At 39.0% G+C, this 20,033-nt stretch overlaps 2 protein-coding genes across 2 annotated transcripts; one reads left to right on the forward strand and one right to left on the reverse strand.

Annotated features, from left to right (window-relative positions):
* The first annotated feature begins 331 nt into the window (after positions 1-331).
* npvf (neuropeptide VF precursor) lies at positions 332-1,234 on the forward strand. The gene is made up of 2 exons (XM_060865088.1): positions 332-460; positions 836-1,234. Exons 1-2 carry the CDS (start codon positions 332-334, stop codon positions 1,232-1,234), a joined length of 528 nt encoding a protein of 175 aa, XP_060721071.1.
* A 4,801-nt stretch (positions 1,235-6,035) lies between these two features.
* oxnad1 (oxidoreductase NAD-binding domain containing 1) lies at positions 6,036-18,204 on the reverse strand. The gene is made up of 7 exons (XM_060865918.1): positions 17,799-18,204; positions 16,733-16,793; positions 15,766-15,872; positions 8,764-8,905; positions 8,375-8,605; positions 6,735-6,843; positions 6,036-6,621 (listed from the first exon to the last, which is right to left on the reverse strand). The coding sequence occupies exons 1-7, from the start codon at positions 17,882-17,884 to the stop codon at positions 6,464-6,466; spliced, it is 894 nt and encodes a 297-aa protein (XP_060721901.1). The 5' UTR covers positions 17,885-18,204; the 3' UTR covers positions 6,036-6,463.
* Positions 18,205-20,033: the final 1,829 nt, after the last annotated feature.

Consider the following 20,033-nt stretch of genomic DNA (forward strand, 5'->3'; position numbering starts at 1 on the left):
ATAATAGCAAGGAAAAACTCTTAAAAGAAGAAAGTGTTAATACTGAGAATAAAATAGGGAAAGGAGTTCTTGCTCGTCTATACTGTAAAGTAAAATTGCTCTCCTGAAGCAGTCGAAAAGCCTTTCAGTTCCTGCCTCCTGCTTCTTGTTGCTATGAAGCACTAAAGAATGCAATTAGTGAATGCACAAAATGGTGCTGCTTATGAATTTCCTGTATTAAGTATGCTATTGTGTTGGTGTTCTCTACTGAACCTGTGTGTTAGGGGGGGAATGTGTGTGTGTTTAGGTATAAATAGTCTGGAATATCTTGGATCCTGACAAAGGTTGGAAGATGTCTTGCTCTGCTCTTTCTCTTACACTAGGCATCCTAAGTAGTTTGGTCTTTCCAGATGTTAGTTCTGTCAAACTTCCGCTTGCTGGCAACAACATCAACACAATCACAAGAAGAATATTTTTAAAGGTAAGAAATTCTTTGCAAAGACTAAGGAAAAAATATAAAAAGAAGAGAAAGTTTTTTTTAAGTATCCAGAATAGCTGAAAGCCAACACAGATTGTCTCACCACAATGACAAACTACTACACATAAGGTCATTTTAAAATAAATACTCAGACTAATGTATATATAACCTGATAGAAACACTCACTGTCTTGTTCTGATCTCACCAGTGTTTGGACAGATAAGTTCACTGCCTGTCAAAACAATGGTGTATTTTTATTTAGAATGTTTTTTGTGCATAAGTATGCACAGTGAACAACATTTTCACCTTACACAAACAGGGTAACGTAAATAAACACAAATACCACAATACTCTCCTTGTATGTCCACATCTCTATAGAGCAATGATCTTCCCCGGAGTCTGGAAATGGAAGACGCCGTGCTGAGCATGGCTCCGACTAGCAGCGGCAGAATAAACTCACCTACCATCCTTCGCCTACACCCACTCTTGGCAAAACCAGCACATGCTCATGCGAACCTACCGCTCCGCTTTGGTCGTGACTCACACATGCAACGTATGCCCAAGTCCTCCATCAATCTACCGCAGAGGTTTGGCCGCTCAGGAAATGCCAAGCCTACCTTTGGTCTGCAGTGTACAACGTGCCGCCGTAGTGAGAGTCCACCTTCGGCCACACTTCCACAGAGATTTGGCAGGAGAAACTTTTCATTCGGGGATCGAGTTCACGCAGGAGCTGCGTTTGCTCGCACCATTGAGATGCCATCAATTAAAGACAGGTAAGGTTTATTTGCTAGTATTAAATATTTCTATTGTATTTCGTGGCTATTCAAAAAAATATGATCTAAAAAAGTTTTCAAAAGTTGCAGTTAATATTTAAACTTAATTCATAATACAAAAAAACTCTAAACATTAAATTTTGGCTGTTGTAACTGATGCAAAAGGCACCCAGTCCTCTGCCAAGACCTTGCTCTGGTAGTTCTTGTACCCTCTCAGTCCTTACAATCACACAAACAACACACAACCTTGCAAACAACCCATTATAATCCATTATAGGTGGAGATGAATCTTTGAAGATTTTGTTGAAAGCAAAGTGAGGTGGATGCAGAAACAATGGCACGGAAACATTTAAAAAAAACATGGTGACCTTTGGGAACAATGTTCATGATGTCTCACTATTCAGCAATACCAACAGAGACCTACTCACTCAGTCTCATTACTCACTCAAATGACTAAAAGGATTGTTTTATTTTGCTGCAAGTAAGAAATAATTTTGTAGGTTGCAATATGTTACACTGGCAAAGTCAAATAACATATCATGATGAATTCAGCCTTTTGCCATCAGTATCTCCATATAAAATAATCTGTAGATAAAATACTTTGGTTAAATACGGTATACTCTGTAGCCCTGCACACCTTGGAAACATTGAGCAAATGAGGACTATGTAACCACAAGCAACAATGGCTGAAACTGTCGCATGAAAGAAAACTTCTATTTAACACATATTATTGAATATATTGCAAATATCACAACTTAATTGTGTAATAAACAGCACACTACAAATGTGCATTGACAAGTACAGCAGGAAAAAAACGTATCTAGTAATGTTTCATTATTAATGTTCTGTACATAATTGTTAACTAATCTCTCCCTCAGGACACCAGACCATGACTACATGACTGAAAGTGTGGAAAACGAAGATAAAGATTTGAAGAGTAACATACATTGATTTAAAAATCTATGAAGAAATTCGATTACAAACTGATAAATATGCCTGAAGAATTCTGTGATTGCTTCATCTGTTTTCTTAAAGTCTATATATATATATATATATATATATATATATATATATATATATATATATATATATATATATATATACACTTGTATATACTGTATATATGCATGCATATATGTTTGTTCACTTTATGTGATGAAAAGTACATTTAGAAATGTCCTCTTGAGTGCTGACTCAAAAGGACATCAAATTTAAATTCGATTTAAATCAAATTGAAATTCTATTCAAAATTAAATTCTATTTGTCACATACACAATCATACTGTGTATGTACTTGATATGAATATAAAGTCAAATAACACTAAGATAAAATAATAAAAAATAAGATACACATAAGGACATAATTACATAATAAATATCTGCATACATAATACATAATAAATAATAATAAATATCTGCATACAAACAAACAACAGGTGACAACAAAAAACACAAAAGTTTTACATTAAATAAATAAATAAATAAATAAAACAAACAAACCTGTAACATACGCGGGCGATACACGCAGTAAATAGACCAGCCAATAACTGCGAGACTGTAATGCGTCCAATGTTTTATTAAACAAAACAGAATACTTACTAACATAATAAACATAACAAACAAAGACAATGACTTACAGACGGCCTACGGGCCTATTGGACAAAACTAGGATAAGGGATTAAGCCGGGATATCTTGGTGATCCTGGCTCAATTTATCTGTGATCCAGTTGCACTAAAGATGGATTACGGGGCAGTAGGATGTTATGGTATAAATTACCATGGAGATTTATTCTGTTGAGCTAGCCTGCTCCAGACCAGGCTAAATTCCAGGATCTATTTAATCTCATCCCTTATGTCAGTCAGCAGTCACCACAAACGGAATCCAATAGTTATTCCACTGCCCACTATACATTGTTATCACATATAACTAGACCCAATGTCATTATTTAAACGTTTGTGATCATTAATTTCAATCATTTTGGATAAATGATGATTTTTAGATGATGTTGCTATCATTAGATAATTTACAGTTTCCCATAGACTATAAGGCTATATATAAAATGATAGAATATTAGGGCCACAGAGGAAAAAAAAAATAACAGACATTGAGAATGACGTCATAATATTGTAACCCGTTGTTTTAGAGGAGGACAGTTGTTAAAATGACAGCTGTGGGGCATTTCGTGGAATTGTTCTTCAGTATGGTTTCACAAACAAGGACATACTTAATCTTTTGGCACATCAGCATCACATTGTCATAAGTATCAGGACTGTAAAACGAATATGCATCTTTTCCGCAGCAAGAACCAGCCTCATAAATGTATGACTTTTTCCTTCTTCCTCAGTGTGGCCCTAATACGCTGTCGTATAAAATACACATTCCATATGGATATAAAAACACAAAGTGTAACATTATGGTCCTTTATTGAATAAGAATAAAACAAAGCAGGTGCACCATCAGCTCCTTTCGAAACTGAAGTCACACAGTGACTCTACAAGATGGAAGGCACAGAATCAAAGCATATTATACAACAAAAGGATAAATACACATTCAAAGGTCTGTATATAACACACCTCGCATTTCTGCACACTGAAATAAATGCAGGACAAATCCATACACTTCAACTGAACAGACAAATGAACAGATGCAGTAGCCTCCCTGCAGGCTTGTATTACACACAGTATACAGCACAAACATCATAAGAGGCAAAATCAATTAAAAAAAATATTGAACACAAAAAACCCCAAATTCCTCTGCCACCGCAGGACATATTTAACCAAAATTGAAAGCACACATACTAACTAAAATAATTCAACACATATTGGTCCCTCAGCAGCCGACCACTGTCGTCATCAGGGAAGATTGCCGGATTATCCCAGTCCATGGCTGGTGGCACTCTGGGGTCCCTCTCCTTCCTCAGGCAAGCCACAATGTGGAGGACAGCACAAGCCACAGTAATGTCACATGCCCTCACAGGGCTGACCCTTAATTTGTGAAGCCAGTGAAAGCGTGCCTTCAGGAGGCCAAAGGTCATTTCAACTCTGGCCCTGGTCCTGGCATGCGCATGGTTGTAGGCCTGCTGTGCTTCCTGGGGGTCTGTGAAAGGTGTCAGGAGAAAAGGCTGGCAGCCATACCCCCTGTCTCCCAGCAACACACCATAGAATTCACCTGTCAACACAAAATCTCATCATTACTACCTCATAAACACAGTGATATTCTTGACACAGCCATGATGTAAAAAGTGGACCGTTTTGGCCCGGTCATGTTTAATCTACATCACACACACCACACCACATGAAAAGAGACACTTTCTTTGTCACACAAGAACATTCAATGGAGTCAGCAAGCGACCTTGGGTCCTTTGAAAGGTGCTATATAAATTAAAGTGATTATTATTATTAGCTCATCTATTTATACAATTCAATTTTATTTTATTTATATAGCGCTTTTCACAATTGTCTCATTGTTTCAAAGCAGCTTTACATTAATAAAAGCAGGAAAACAGAGAAAAATCAGCGGACAACATAAGAAGCAGAGTACAACGGCTAAGATTAAACCGTACTAGTGAGGGTAGTAATAATGTAAGGCTTTGATAATTTATCGAAGCCTTATACAGTGTGATGGAGTTACTTTACACAATTTCACTCATATCTGCAGTCCATTTCAATTAAAATTTCAACTGTTTCATAATAAGAGTACAACTGCGTTTTTGGAGATGTGAATTAACTATTTGGATTGTAATTGTGATGTTTCAGTGGAGCGGTGAGTGTGTAATTGTGCACTACTTACGCATTCAGGCGGTCTGCAATACTTTGCAAAACTTTACACGTTTTTTCTCTTTGCTTTATCACTGTGGGGGTGTTGCCTTTCTTCTTTTTATGTCTTTTTCCTCCTCGTATGCCTCCACGAGGATTTGTACCTCAGACGGGGAAAAGTACGCCGCTCTAGTTGCCATGGTGAATCAGTGAATCTGTGATCGGTGGTGGGTCTGTTTGAGTGAGCAGTGAGCGCGCACATATCCAGGATTGGTTTCACCTGGCTTGATGAATCCGTGTCTGCTCATCCTGGCTTGGTCTTTGTGCAACCAATTAAGCCTAGACACAGTTGTTTTGGATTCATTGACCTCAGCTCAGTCATTTATCCTGGATGTCTTAATTCTACTTTTGTGCAACGGGCCCCTGGTCTTTTTACAATCGGATAGCTATCCGCTCACAGAAAACGCATGAAGTGACCAGGTATAAAAAGCCCCAAGAAGTGTGACCACCACTATAAAAGTTGGTGTTCGTTTGTCAGAGCGACTTATGTTTTACTTACATCTCATCATATACAACTGAGGGTTAAGGACTTTGCTCAGGAGCCCAGTGGCGGCAGATTGGCAGAGCTGGGATTCAAACTCACAACCTTCTGACCAGAAGCCTAAGTTTTATTAATCCCAAAAGAAATATTTTTTCCAGAGATTGCACCAGAAAAAATAAATATAAATGAAATAAGAATATAAGGGGATATTGCACATGGTATGATATTGACGTACATACTGTAAATATTGTGTCAGCTCAGCTCCATACTGAAGGGGGAGGAGTTATACTGCTGTTTGATGCTAAAACATCTGCAGCATGTGGCATTAAAAGACAGGTAACCTGAGGATAGTACAGTATAGTATATTCTGACCTTTATTGTACAGTGCATTAGTGTTGTGTATGTGGAGATACTTATCCACCATGTATCAGTGTCCATGATGCTGATTGAAACTATGAAACGATCTGTCAGCAATTTGGGCAAAAAAATATAAAAGAAGAAAACGGAGATTTGATGTTTTGACGCATTAAAATGTTTTATTTACATATGAGTGCATTGGGATATCAGCAGGATTCGCATTATAGTTAGCAGTTTGTATGAAAGTCTTCGTTGATGCTACACGAAAAACTTAATAATAAATAATGAAATGTTATAGGTGCAGTAATTCTTTAGATCAGGACAAAAAGAGATGCTTACATTTAAATGTATTATAAAATCATCCTTTTAATAAGAAATAAAAATCTGTTGGTTTTTTTTGAACAACCATATTTGATAGAACAGTATTTGCATATCTGAGTAACAGCTTAGCATAGTATGATATTTGTAGAGGAGTAAACTGCATTGCACAAGTAAAGATTATAAACTGCACATTTTAAAAAATAAAACCGATATCTTGAGGTCTTCTTTCGTGCCACAGAGACACTTGGTGGCTGGAGATCTACCACCACTTCTCATAAAGGATTTGATTCGTGGACAGACCAAGACTTTGCAGGTCTAAACTCACACTCTCGATCATAGGTGGTGGCCCACACAGATAACATAATGTGCGCTCGGGGTTAACGCGACACCTCAACTCCTCCTGGGAGATTTTTCCACCTGAAAGTGAAGACATACAGTCAAAACCTCCAACAGTATCTTATGGGCTTGTGTTGGAAGTCTTTCATTCAAATGCACTTAAAACTTAAAAGGAAGCTAAATGAGGGACTCACTGGTTGTGTAAGACTGCAGCTCAGACTCGATTTCAAAATCTTGCTGCGTTACTCTGAAGTCACATGAGAATTTATCTGGGAATTCTTGACAAACACTGATGATGCTGTTCTGAAAGAAACATGATTATATACACCAAATGATTAATAACTGGTGGATCTGGTTATATTAAGTCAATTTTAATCCATTTAAAATGTGAATGTTGTGCTGGAAGAAGAATGCAATGGAGGACAGCACAATTGACTACACCATGAGGTTCGGCAAGAATATTTCCATTTATGGTATTTAGCAGATGCCCTTTATCCAGAGCAACTTCCATTTACTTCATACAACTAAGCAGTTGAGGGACTAACTTGCAGAGGCACAGAAACAGTTGAATCTGCTTGAACACTCTAAAGACACAATATCCATGCAGATGGGGATTTAGACAGGCCATAATCAACAGGGTCCTGGAGCAGCAGGGGGCAACTGCCCAGGTCCTTTCAACCAACAGAAAGGTCAGGCATCTCATCCCTGTGTGGCAGAAAAGGCCATCAATAAGTTGCTCAGCCCCTGGTTGATTTTAAAGATGCACTTTTTGAGGAGATCTATGCAAGTGTATCCTTTTTAAAAACCCTCCGCATCTGCAACAACTCGATACTGGCAGTGCTGGAGGATCACACAGACATGACCAAAAGCATGAACAAGAAGATTGTGGACTCTCTCAACAATAAATACAATACAGTGACTCTGCAACAAAAGAGTGTCTTGACTGGACCTGGACCAAAGGTTCAAACAAAAATATGCCACCGAAGACAAGCAAGTGCCCATTGAAGCCAGACAGCCAGCCGATGGCTCCACAACCTGGCAAGAACGTATCTGTGCATCCCAACCACAAGTTTCTTGTCAGAAGCGGTCTTCAGCACAGGTGGACATCTTGTGACCTGCCGGCGCTCATTCCTGAAACCAGCCCATGGAACCAGTGTCATGGACTATCCCAGTCTGGACACCAGGGGGACATTCTGGCAGGCTTTGTTTGTCTTGTGCCATGTGCTTTTGTTTTTGTGTTGTCCCTATCCTTAATCTGTTCCCGCCTCTGCACACGTGTTACTTGTGTCTCTTTGATTGTCCTCCTTTTATATATACACCTTTTGTCTTGTGCTTGTGTTTTGTTTTACATAGTGTCTGGATTTTTATCAGTAAAGACGTCCCGTTTCCTGTCAAACAGACTGGGGTTTTCTGTACCAGCATTTGCCATGTTGGCCTCCATCATTATGTTGTATATTAACATTTATTTAAGTTCAAGGAAATGCACTGTTACAAAGAAATCTGTGTTGTTTCCAAAAATCAAAGAGAAAGTGTGTTAAATAATCGTGATTATGATTGTTGGCACAATTGAGCAGCCATAGTATTTGGAGATTTCTGTGATTCATTCTGTGTCTATAAGGAACATGTCAAGTACATATTGAGAAAATCCTACAGAAACAGCTGATCTTTTCTTCAGGTTTATCAGAATTGCTTAAATTGTCTATGCAATTAAACGTAGGTGTGTGTGTGTGTATACACTTTTTATATCCGCTGTACGTTCACAGTGTTCAGTGACGAAAACCTGTTTCTGTGATCTGAAGTTAAAAGGCTGTAGGTTCATCTTATACACACTCACTTTGAACAGCAGCTCCTTGGTGTTCTTGGCGGTGTAACAGAGGTGCGTGTGTCCGGGTTTGTACGCATGTGGCAGTTGGAGCAGATCTGCCGAGTGCATTAGGATGGAGTAAAGGGGGTTTATACCCACTCCACCAGCCAGCAAAAGCAGATCCACTGTATGATCAGACGGCATGGGGTCAAAATAAAAATCCCCCCCGACTCGCACTTCCACGTGTGAGCCTAACGCACACTGAGGTATAGAGAGAAAAAGGCAGCTCAATCAGTACAGATTCTCAATACAGACTTAGGATGTCAAAGAGAAATCTGCTTCTTAACATGCTGATCATCTGAATATCACGTCTTCAAACAGGTAAAACATCTGGGGGTTTGTTCCAGTCACACACTCACCTTGGTGTGTATCCAGTGTGCAGGTGGGTGCTGTGTGTATTTCACTGCCAGCTCAATAACCCCTTCTCTCTGCAGAAGGCCGGGGCTGGAGCACACTGAGAAGCCACCCACTGTCTCCATACCTGGGATAAAAAAGTCCACCCTGAAAACAAGACACAGTCAATCGACATAAATCCACAAATTTTCTCCTGCTTTCGGATACAGTGGTGCTCAAAGTTTTGAATTTTTTGGGAGAATTTGAAAGATATGAACCATTTAAAAGAAAACATGAGTGAGAAGGAAAAACGAATTTATTTTATTTCTTATAGAACTCAAGTTAATATGTAAGGCATAAAAAAATTCAAATTCAGCGTGGGCTGTTTCAACGAAAATTGGACAGGTCTGTTTCAACGAAAATTAGCTTACCGCCAGCCACACGTCGCCAGCCACACGTCGCAAGCGGTCTTGGCAAAAAGAGGAGAGGTTGGAAAAGGACTCGAGTCGATGCACACACGCAAGATACAGTAGTCCGGGTCTTATCGGGTCCGTTCGGGAAAAACACATTAATTTTTAATTACTGTCCCTATTATTATACCCGAACCGTGTCCGAGGCACACGTGAAACTTTTAGACCCAAACCCGCTTGGGTTTCGGGTCGGACCTCGGGTTTTCGGATCTAAGTGGACCCGTGAAGACCTCTAGCATGAAGTCTTTTGTAATAATTGTGCATGAGGTCCTTAATTCTCTCAGGTGGTAAAGCTGCTCGTTCTTCATCTTAGAATGTCACCAGTTTCTGTAAAGTTTTTGGTTGTTTTGCACAAACTACACATTTGAGATCTCCCCAAAGTGACTGAATGATATTGTGGTCAGGAGACTGTGATGTCCTCCAGAACTTTCACCATTATCTGCTGAGCCTTTAAGAGGGACAACCTTGTCTTGTGCTTTTGGATCGTTGTCATGTTGGAACATCTGTTGAACTACTGTTCGGACGCTTTTTTCTTGCACTCTGCGCTTTGCGCTTTTGCTTTTTCGCTTTTACCTTTAGATTTAACTTCCAGGAGTTCAGCACAGTGCTCAAACTAAACAATTGGGCACTCACACTAAAACTACAAATTCCTGGGAACATATTGATATTTAGAATATTCAACAACTTGGGGAATTTGTCATAGCGGTCTGCCAGTCTGCTATTGCCGGCAGTTTACAATCCTAAATCAGGACAACACAGCTGCCCACACTCGAACAGAAGAGAAAATGCCTTCTTTTGGATCTCAATTCACCTGCTGCTCAAACTGCCACAGACTTCTACAAAAGATTGCAGTTCTCGAAACAAAGTTACTTGTGGTGCTGCCGACCCTGCCAGAACATACAGCAGAGCTTCATCGTGGTCCCTCTCAACATAAAGCTGGTGAGTCCTGTGAACCTAATGCTTTTAAACAGGTCATAGTGAGCTCAGAGAAACCTAAAGTAATTGAGGACACAAACCAATGGCATAAACAGGGTGCAAGACCCAAAGATGTCTAAGATATTAGACTGTCACGAGTGTCACAAATTGCTGCATTAGCATCATCTACCCCAGATATGGGTACAACTCGAGTAGCTAATACTGATATTCTACCACCCCCTGTCCGGCTTGAAAATAGATTTGAAGCACTAGTGAGTTTGGGCAAAAAATCCCCAAAAGTAAATGGACACAGATCACATCAGCCAGTAGCTAACAGAGCCAACAGACGCTCAATATCATACATTCAGCGGCGCTCCACTCAGACAGCAGACGAGCCAAGCACGCTGATAGTGGGTGACTATTATCAGAAACATTGGAAGCAAGGCTACCCGTACATACTGTTTTCCTCGGGCAACGGTTTCTGATGTTAACAAGGAACTTTGCAACATTCTGATGAAACATAAGTCTGTCAGTCGGATTGTCATACACGTGGGAAAGAATGATATCTGGAAAGAGCAGTCTGAGCTCCTTAAGAGGGATTTCAATGAACTTTTTGAAACACTTGCAAGACTGAAAGTTCAATTTCATCAGTGGACCTCTCCCATCCAGAGGAACAAATATGTTTTCTCGGCTACTAAGTTTAAATTCATGGCTGCAAAAAACCTGCACCATGAGAGGACTGAATTACATTGACAATTTTAATATCTTCTGGAGTCAAAGGCAACTTTTTAACACAGATGGTATCCACCCAAACAAACTAGGTGCTAGGTTGCTTAAAGACAATATCTTTTTCTTCCTACATCATTCATCAGCTGAGTGTGCCAGTCCACTCCTGAACGGCCTAAATGACCACAGAATTTCACACCAACACCTGGATGGACATTCAGTTGACAAGGATAAAACTCAGCAGCCACAACAACTACTGTTCACAGACACAGCTCAGGCTTAGCCCTGCCCACAGACCTCACTACAGCTGGATGGTGAATCAACACCCAAGGACGTTTCTGTGGATAACAACCAGGAAAAACAAGATAACACTCCCCAGCCTCCAGAAACACCAGAATCACAGCTGATGTCGTCACACTCTCTCCTTCTCTCCACCATTCTGTGCTTTTCAGAGAAAATGGAGAAACTGGTATCTGCTGGAACTTCTATTGCTGCGAGTCCCCAAATATCAACCAAGAAACGGCGGGCTCCACAACCACCAAAGCCTCCGGGCCCAGCCTGCCCTCCCCCTCCATCTGAGAGAGCACTCCAACCTCTGCCTCAACGTCAGGGATCACACCAGCCCTCATCTGCAAACAGCACTGGTAACTGATACTGTATGTGTTGGGTCCACGCTATGACAGCAGAAACAATCAGAAATGTTTTCAGAACAAGCGGGAGCCCAATGTCCCTTTAGCTTTCCCTATCTCTGTCCTGATATGTGATAGAAAGACGAAGGCCCTCTCCAGCTGCACAACAATTCTATCTAATCTACTGCCTATTAGACGTCATTCTGAGATGGATACAGGGCCAAAACCAGTTACTGTTAAATTAGCACTTCTGAACATCTGTTCATTAAAGAACAAATCATTTTTAGTTAATGATCTTATCACCACTAACAACCTGGACTTAGATGACAGCTGCAGCGCTACAGTCCTCAATGAATCAGCCCCACCCAACTTTACTTTTATAAGTGTCTGTAGAGCTGTTAGAAGAGGTGGAGGAATAGCTGCTTTATTCAAAGATGCCTTTCAATGCAAGCAAGTGTTACTTGGCGATTACCAGTCTTTTGAATATCTGTGTATTGCTCTAAAAGGTACACCACACATTCTGTACAATTATTTATAGGCCTCCCAAATACACCCCAACATTTGTTGATGAATTCACAGAACTTTTATCAACAATCTCCTCTGAACTTGATTATTTTGTTATTGCTGGAGATTTCAACATTCATATAGACAATGCAGAAAACAATACTGCAATTGAACTGTTAAATGTTTTAAACACTTTTGATCTGACCCAGCACGTGCAAGGTCCTACACACAATAGGGGACACACTCTTGATCTGCTCATTAGCAAGGGTCTAAACATTTCATCCACTGCTATCAAGGATGAAGCGCTATCTTACCATTTCTGTGTTTACTTTGATTTATTGATCTGTCCTGCCACTGATGCTAGATCTGTCTATGTCAAAAAAAGGTTCATAAATGAAAACACCAGTGAGGTATTTATGAATGCTATATCAATGTTGCCAAACATATCGGCAGACTCTGTTGATGTTCTCCTTGAAAATTTTAACTTAAAAGTTAAAGATGCTATCGATGGTATAGCTCCAGTAAAGGTCAGGATGATCACTGGCAGACGTAAAGCACCTTGGAGAAACACAACAGCTGTACAGAGCATGAAAAGAACATGCAGAAAAGCTGAACGTAAGTGGCGAAGACAAAACTTGAAGTACATTATAGCATCTATAAGGACAGTCTTCGTGCTTTCAATGTAGAACTAGTCACAGCTAGACAGATCTTCTTCTCAAACATTATAAACAACAACATAAACAACACTCACACTCTTTTTGCTACTTTAGAGAGACTAACAAACCCCCCAAATCAAGTTCCCAGTGAAATGCTCTCTGACAACAAATGCAATGAGTTTGCAACCTTTTTCTCTGAGAAAACCAGTAATATCAGAATGGCAATCAATACAGCCTCATATTGAAATGTGGTCAGACAGACCTCATTACAACAACCTCCAAAATTTGTCATTTTCTCAGAATTTGACATAATTGATATAAAAACCTTGGAAGAAACAGTACATCTTAAAGCATCAACTTGCAGCCTTGACACCCTCCCCACATCCTCTCTCAAAAAGGTACTTAACTGTTTAGAAACTGACCTCTTAAAAATAGTAAATACCTCTCTGCTCACAGGCACTTTTCCAGAGTCCCTAAAAACGGCAGTTGTTAAGCCTCTCCTAAAAAAAGTAACCTAGACAAAACCATACTTAGCAACTACAGACCAATCTCAAATCTTCCTTTTATAGGAAAGATCATTGAAAAGGTTGTTTTCAATCAGCTGAACAAATTCTTAAACTCAAATGGCCAAACTCAAATTCTTAAAACTCAAATCTGGACAATTTTCAATCTGGTTTCCACCAACATCACAGCACAGAGACAGTGCTCATAAAGATAATAAATGATATTCATTTAAACTCTGATTCAAATAAAATATCAGTGCTGGTGCTACTAGATCTTAGTGCTGCCTTTGATACGATAGATCACACCATACTCTTACCTAGACTGGAAAACTGGGTAGGGCTTTCTGGGATGGTCCTCAAATGGTTTAAATCATACCTAAAAGGGAGAGGTTACTATGTGAACATAGGTAACCATAAATCTGAGTGGACATCCATGACATGTGGAGTCCCACAGGGCTCAATTCTTGCACCGCTTCTCTTTAATTTGTATATGCTCCCAATTGGTCAAATAATGAAAAAGAACCAAATTGCTTACCACAGCTATGCAGATGACACCCAGATATACTTAGCCCCGTCCCCTAATGACTACAGCCCCATTCACTCTCTATGTAAGTGCATTGATGAAATTAACAGTTGGATGCTGAAGACACAAAATAAAGTCAGAAATCTTGGTGTAATTTTAGAGTCTGACCTTAATTTCAGTAGTCATGTGAAAGCGATAAGCAAATCAGCTTACTACCATCTCAGAAATATAGCCAGAATTAGATGTTTTGTCTCAAGACAGGACTTAGAGAAACTTGTTCATGCTTTCATCACCAGCAGGGTGGATTATTGCAATGGACTCCTTTCTGGGATCCCAAAAAGACCATTAGACAGCTGCAGCTCAAACAGAACGCTGCTGCCAGAATTCTGACCAGAACCAAAAAATCTGAGCACATCACTCCAGTCCTCAGGTCCTTACACTGGCTTCCAGTTACATTTAGAATAGATTTTAAAGTATTGTTACTCGTTTATAAATCACTTCATGGCTTAGGACCGAAATACATTACAGATATGCTAATTGAATATAAACCAAGCAGACTACTCAGATCATTAGGATCAGGTCAGTTATAGATACCAAGGGTTCACTCAAAACAAGGTGTGTCAGCATTTAGTTATTCTGCCACCTATAACTGGAATCAGCTTCCAGAACAGATCAGATGTGCTTCACTTTTACAGTAGACACTTTTAAATCAAGATTAAACACACATCTGTTTAACTCTGCATTTACTAAATGAGCACTGTGCTGCTTCAAACTGACTGCACTTTTTATCCAAATCACTTTTACTCCTGTTTTATTCTTTTTAACATATTTTAAACTGTTTTTATCAAAATCACATTTATTTTTTTTAATTGTTCTTTGTTTTTATTATGATTTTATCGTGTCTCTTATTTTTACATATTTTTTTTTTCTCTCTTATAAACTGTTTTGTAATTTCTATGTAAAGCACTTTCAATGACCTCTGTGTATGAAATGTGCAATACAAATAAACTTGCCTTGCCTCTGTGTGTCGACCTGTGTGTTTATAACGAGGCCAAACATTCAAGGAGATATAAACTTTTGATCAGGGTTGTTTAGGTGATTTCAGTTATCATGAGGTTTTAAAAATGAGTCAAACAATTATGTGATAATTAATGACTTCATGTGACCACGATCCTTAAATAAAAAACAATTATTTTGCATTATCGGTCATATTTTTCAAAGAGATACCAATGTTTAACAATTACTTACAGGGTATGCAAACTTTTGAGCACAACCGTATTTTGAAAGAAGGGTAAAAAAAAAAAAAAGTTGTAGTTTTATTTTAGTTCTGGAAAATAAAGAAAACTGCTGAACTCTTTCTGGTGTCTCTGATTTATGTTATGATCCTGAATATCTACTGATATCGTTGCCTGAAGTTTATCTGGGTTCTTGTTCAGAAACACAAAGGGCTGTAACTGTGTTTCCTGACCACACACTTGTACTGTAACACTGCAGATCTACAGGGAAAGTCACAGAACAGAATGGATGTAAATTACAGAGGTTTTCTTTCTTCAGCCTGCTTCATCCATAACACTGTCATACTATAGAGACGTTGCATTTTTTCCACAATCATGTTCTAGAATGTCATTTTAAAACCTTTTAAAAGTTTCTAATTCATTTGAACTTTTCTCTATGGTTTAAAGTGATGATGGAAACAGACATCAGACTAATGACTTTTTTTAAGCATTAGTTTGCCTTCCTGCGCCACCTAGTGGTCATTCTACATTCTTCTTACTTTAAAAAAATAAAAAGTCCCTTTTTCTATAATGAGTTCATTATCATCAGTAGCTAGAATGAGAATATACTTCATTTAACTCCTGGGTTAAAACATACGTTATCTATTTTATCCATCATAATTGAACCACTTTTATTAAACATTCACTCCCTGTTATGTTCTTTTTTTAATTCCTACAGTAAAACTTGAAACTCTGTTGGTTCTTTGGTGTGGTTCATGGGTACTGCCCCATAGTGGACATGCTCACCTTACATACAAGGATGCTTGCAGACACATAATCACATAAGTATCAGGTCAGATCTGACCACAGCACTACTGTTATACTTACCACTGACCAGCACGGAAACTAAATTCAGGATGTGGCACCTCCAGCTGCAGCCTCTTCACTGTGTCTGACTCATCTGTAATGGCACAAACTCGGGCTGAGAACATGGCCTGCAAGCACACACACACACACACACGAGAAACTAAAGTTTCCAAACTAAAAAGCCCTCTCTGAACCTATTGGAATGGATGAATATATGTAGTTTATATGTAGTTCAACGACATAGAATATAGCACATTTGGTGTTAGACCGACCAATTTTTAGACGTGTGTTTCTTGCCCAGATGAGCTCTGATAAATTGGTTGTTTAAATAATAAATAGCTCAGAAAATATAATCTTGATTTTAGCTTCAATTTCCACCTGTGAATATTGCATTTATTATTAAAAAGGATAACCCGACATAAAGACCAGAGAAAATCAAGCCATTGTGAACCTGTGAAAAAAACTGAAGATCGATCAGAGGCATTGCCAAAGTGACGGAAAGGCCAAAGTGTGAGGAAGAAAGGATCTGCTCATCAGTGAAACATGGTGGTGGTAATGTCATGTCTTCATATAGCACAAACAAAAGAATTAGCTTTCAGAGGGAACTGTAGTCAGCTTTATTTTACTGCTCCGATTGAAACAAACAGCACTTCAGCTTGCACAAGAACCGTGACCTGGATCGCAACACTAAAGCGCTTAGGAATACAGAAAAGGATCTGTGTGCATAACTACTCTTTAAAAGCCATATTACGAGAAACGTGTTTCTTTTTTTTTTAATTTAAAATAAAAGTGTTTAATATTCAGAGATTGCTAATTCTAAAAAATGTCTGTCACACTGCTGACAGCGGGAACACATACTTCAGAGACAGTAGGACCTGAGCTGCTAAAGTGCTGTATGTCTGGAACTCTTGGTTCAGAAACTTCCCTGATCTACTGTCTTATTACACTGTCTAGGGTCAGGAACAGATGCTTGAATGTAATCACTCACCTTTTGTCTGTAAACACTAGCTGTCCTTTCGAGGTGGTTAGCTTGTCGCGATGAAATGTTTCTGGGCAAAAAAATGAGGTTAAAATATTCAGTTCAAGTGCTTTTAACAATGGACAGCATCTCACAACAGCTTTACGGGACATCCGTCCTCTGCAAATGATCCAAAATGCAGCTGCCCGGCTTGTTTTCAACCTGCCAAAGTTCTCGCATACCACCCCGCTGCTGCGATCCCTCCACTGGCTTCCGGTAGCTGCACGCATCAGGTTCAAAACACTGATGCTGGCCTACAAAACCAAAAATGTACCAGCTCCCTCTTACCTCAAAGCCCTCATCACTCCTCACACTGCACCTCACACCCTCCGATCTACCAGCACTGCTTGACTGGTTCCACCATCTCTCAGGGTGAGAGGCAAGTATACTACAAGACTCTTCTCTGTACTGGCACCAAGGTGGTGGAATGAACTTCCCCTAGAGGTCCGGACAGCTGAGTCACTGGCTATTTTCAAGCAGCGGTTGAAGACCTACTTATTCAGGAAACACTTCAACTAGCACTTCTTTCCTTATCTTTTGCATTTTTAAAAAAAAAACAAAAAAAAAACCTTTTGACACTTTTTCATTGTAACTTTGAACAAATGTTTTAAACTCATGGTATCTTAAGTATGTAACTTAGTGAGCCAGCATTAATGTATTCAATGTTAGAGATTTAAGCACTTATGTACGTCGCTCTGGATAAGGGCATCTGCCAAATGCTGTAAATGTAAATATAGAACAAAAGGTTAATATTAGATATATTTAAATGTGTATGTATTTATCCCTAATGAGCAAGTCTGAGGTGACTCAGGTGACTGTGGGGAGGAAAAACTCCCTTAGATGGTAAAGAAAGAAACCTTGAGAGGAACCAGATTCAAAGGGGAACCTCATCCTCATATGGGTGACACTGGAGGGTATGATTATAAATATACAGACTGATAAATGTTGTATTGTATCTTAAATACATGTATATCACGATGAATGTACGACAAAGTGATTATAAATATTCTTCTTGTTTTTCCTTGAGGAAACTCACCTGGATAAACAGAGCAGGTTGGATTTGCCTTGTTGTGAACGAGACAAAACAGTAGCAAAACACCGAGTAAATAAAACACTCTGCATGTTTATGACACTGGAGGTGAAGATTAAACTTCTGAATTAATGTAGAACTAAAATATATGGAGCCCAGAGCACAGACCTGCGGGATCTCTACAGAATAATGATAATAATAATAATAATAATAATAATAATAATAATAATAATAATCTGCAGCTGGTTAGTCCAGACTGCCTTGTAAAAAGTTCCCGGTTTGCTTATTAATACTACTATTATTAAAACATATATTCACGCCGCATTCCGCACATTTATAGCTTTCAATGACGCTGTTAAAACACAACAATTCAACCTCTAGCATACTCTTAGCAAACGCAGACGTGAACCGGAAGTAGTAAATACCGGTAAATAAATAAATAAAAAATCCTGCCTACAGTAAAAGTTTCACGAGCTCACTGTGGTCATAACCGGAAACAGCAACATTTGTACGAAGTTGAAACAGCAACATTTGTACCAAGCGTAAATACAATTTTAAACGAAAAATATAAAAATTGGAAATGACGGCACGAAAAAAGGTCAAATTATTCCACGATATGGAAACGGTCTTCGTAATGCGCATGCGCAGTATGATTCATGATGATTCAGTGTGATTCAGTATGATTCAGTGTGATTCAGTGTGATTTGGAGGAAGTCCTGGTCTAATGGTTAGAGAGTCTGACTCCTAAGGTTGGGGGTTCGAGTCTCTGGCCGGCCACGACTGAGGTGCCCTTGAGCAAGGCACCAAACCCCCGCAACTGCTCCCCAGGCGACGCAGCATAAATGACTGCCTACTGCTCTGGGTGTGTGTTCACGGTGTGTGTGTGTTCACTGTTCGCTGCTGTGTGTGTGTTCACTGCTGTGTGTGTGTTCACTGCTGTGTGTGTTCACTGCTGTGTGTGTTCACTGCTGTGTGTGTTCACTGCTGTGTGTGTTCACTGCTGTGTGTGTGCACTTTGGATGGGTTAAATGCAGAGAACGAATTCAGAGTATGGGTCACTATACTTAGCCGTATGTCACGTCACTTTCATTATGATTCAGTGTGATTCGTTATGATTCTGTATGATTCATTATGATTCATTATGATTTAGTATAATTCATTGTGATTCAGTGATAAAATCAAATCAAAATCAAATCAAATTTTATTTGTCACATACATATACATACAGGGTACGACATGCAGTGAAATGCTTTTTGCAACTGTCCGGTATATTAGAATAAAAAAAGGAATGCAATTTAGGATAAAAAAAAAAAAAAAAAAAGCCAAAACCAAAAGGAGATAGATCAATAAAAAAGTATAAACTATATAAAAACTATATAAAAAACTATATAAAGTATGAAAATATCTAAAATATGAAAATATAAGTGGAGAAATTGCAATAATGTATATACATATGCAGAAATATACATAGGCTATACATAAATGTGTATGGTCTTTTAAAGATTGTCTTAAAGTGTCCAGGTGCAGCATGGTGTGTAAATTGTGTATATAGTGTATAAAGTGGCACTGTGCTGTGCAAGTCCAGAGTTAAAGTGTCAGTGCAAAAAAAGGTGTGCATAAAAACAGTGTAGATGGAGAGAGAGGTCCAGTACTACAGTTGTGTTCAAAATTATTCAACCCCCACTGAAATTGATTGTTTTGGTCGGTTTGACATTGATTATGATCATTCAGTCATCCTGCTTACAATTAAATCAAAGAGGCACATGTAGGTCAGACAAATATAACATAACATTTATAATGAAATAACCACAAATGTCTTTTCTGAGCTCACATCATTATCAGTTTTATTCAACCCCCAAGTGACATTCAATCTTAGTACTTAGTACAACATCCTTTTACAGTTATAACAGCTTTTAAACGTGAAGCATAGCTTGACACAAGTGTCTTGCAGCGATCTACGGGTATTTTCGCCCATTCATCATGGGCAAAAGCCTCCAGTTCAGTCACATTCTTAGGCTTGCGCACTGCAACTGCTTTCTTTAAGTCCCACCAGAGGTTCTCAATCGGATTTAAGTCTGGTGACTGCGATGGCCACTTCAAAATGTTCCAGCCTTTAATCTGCAACCATGCTCTAGTGGACTTGGAGGTATGCTTGGGATCATTGTCCTGTTGAAAGGTCCAACGTCTTCCAAGCCTCAGGTTTGTGACGGACTGCATCACATTGTCATCCAATATCTTCTG

Source organism: Tachysurus vachellii, chromosome 3 (assembly GCF_030014155.1).
Source record: "Tachysurus vachellii isolate PV-2020 chromosome 3, HZAU_Pvac_v1, whole genome shotgun sequence".
NCBI lineage: Eukaryota > Metazoa > Chordata > Actinopteri > Siluriformes > Bagridae > Tachysurus > Tachysurus vachellii.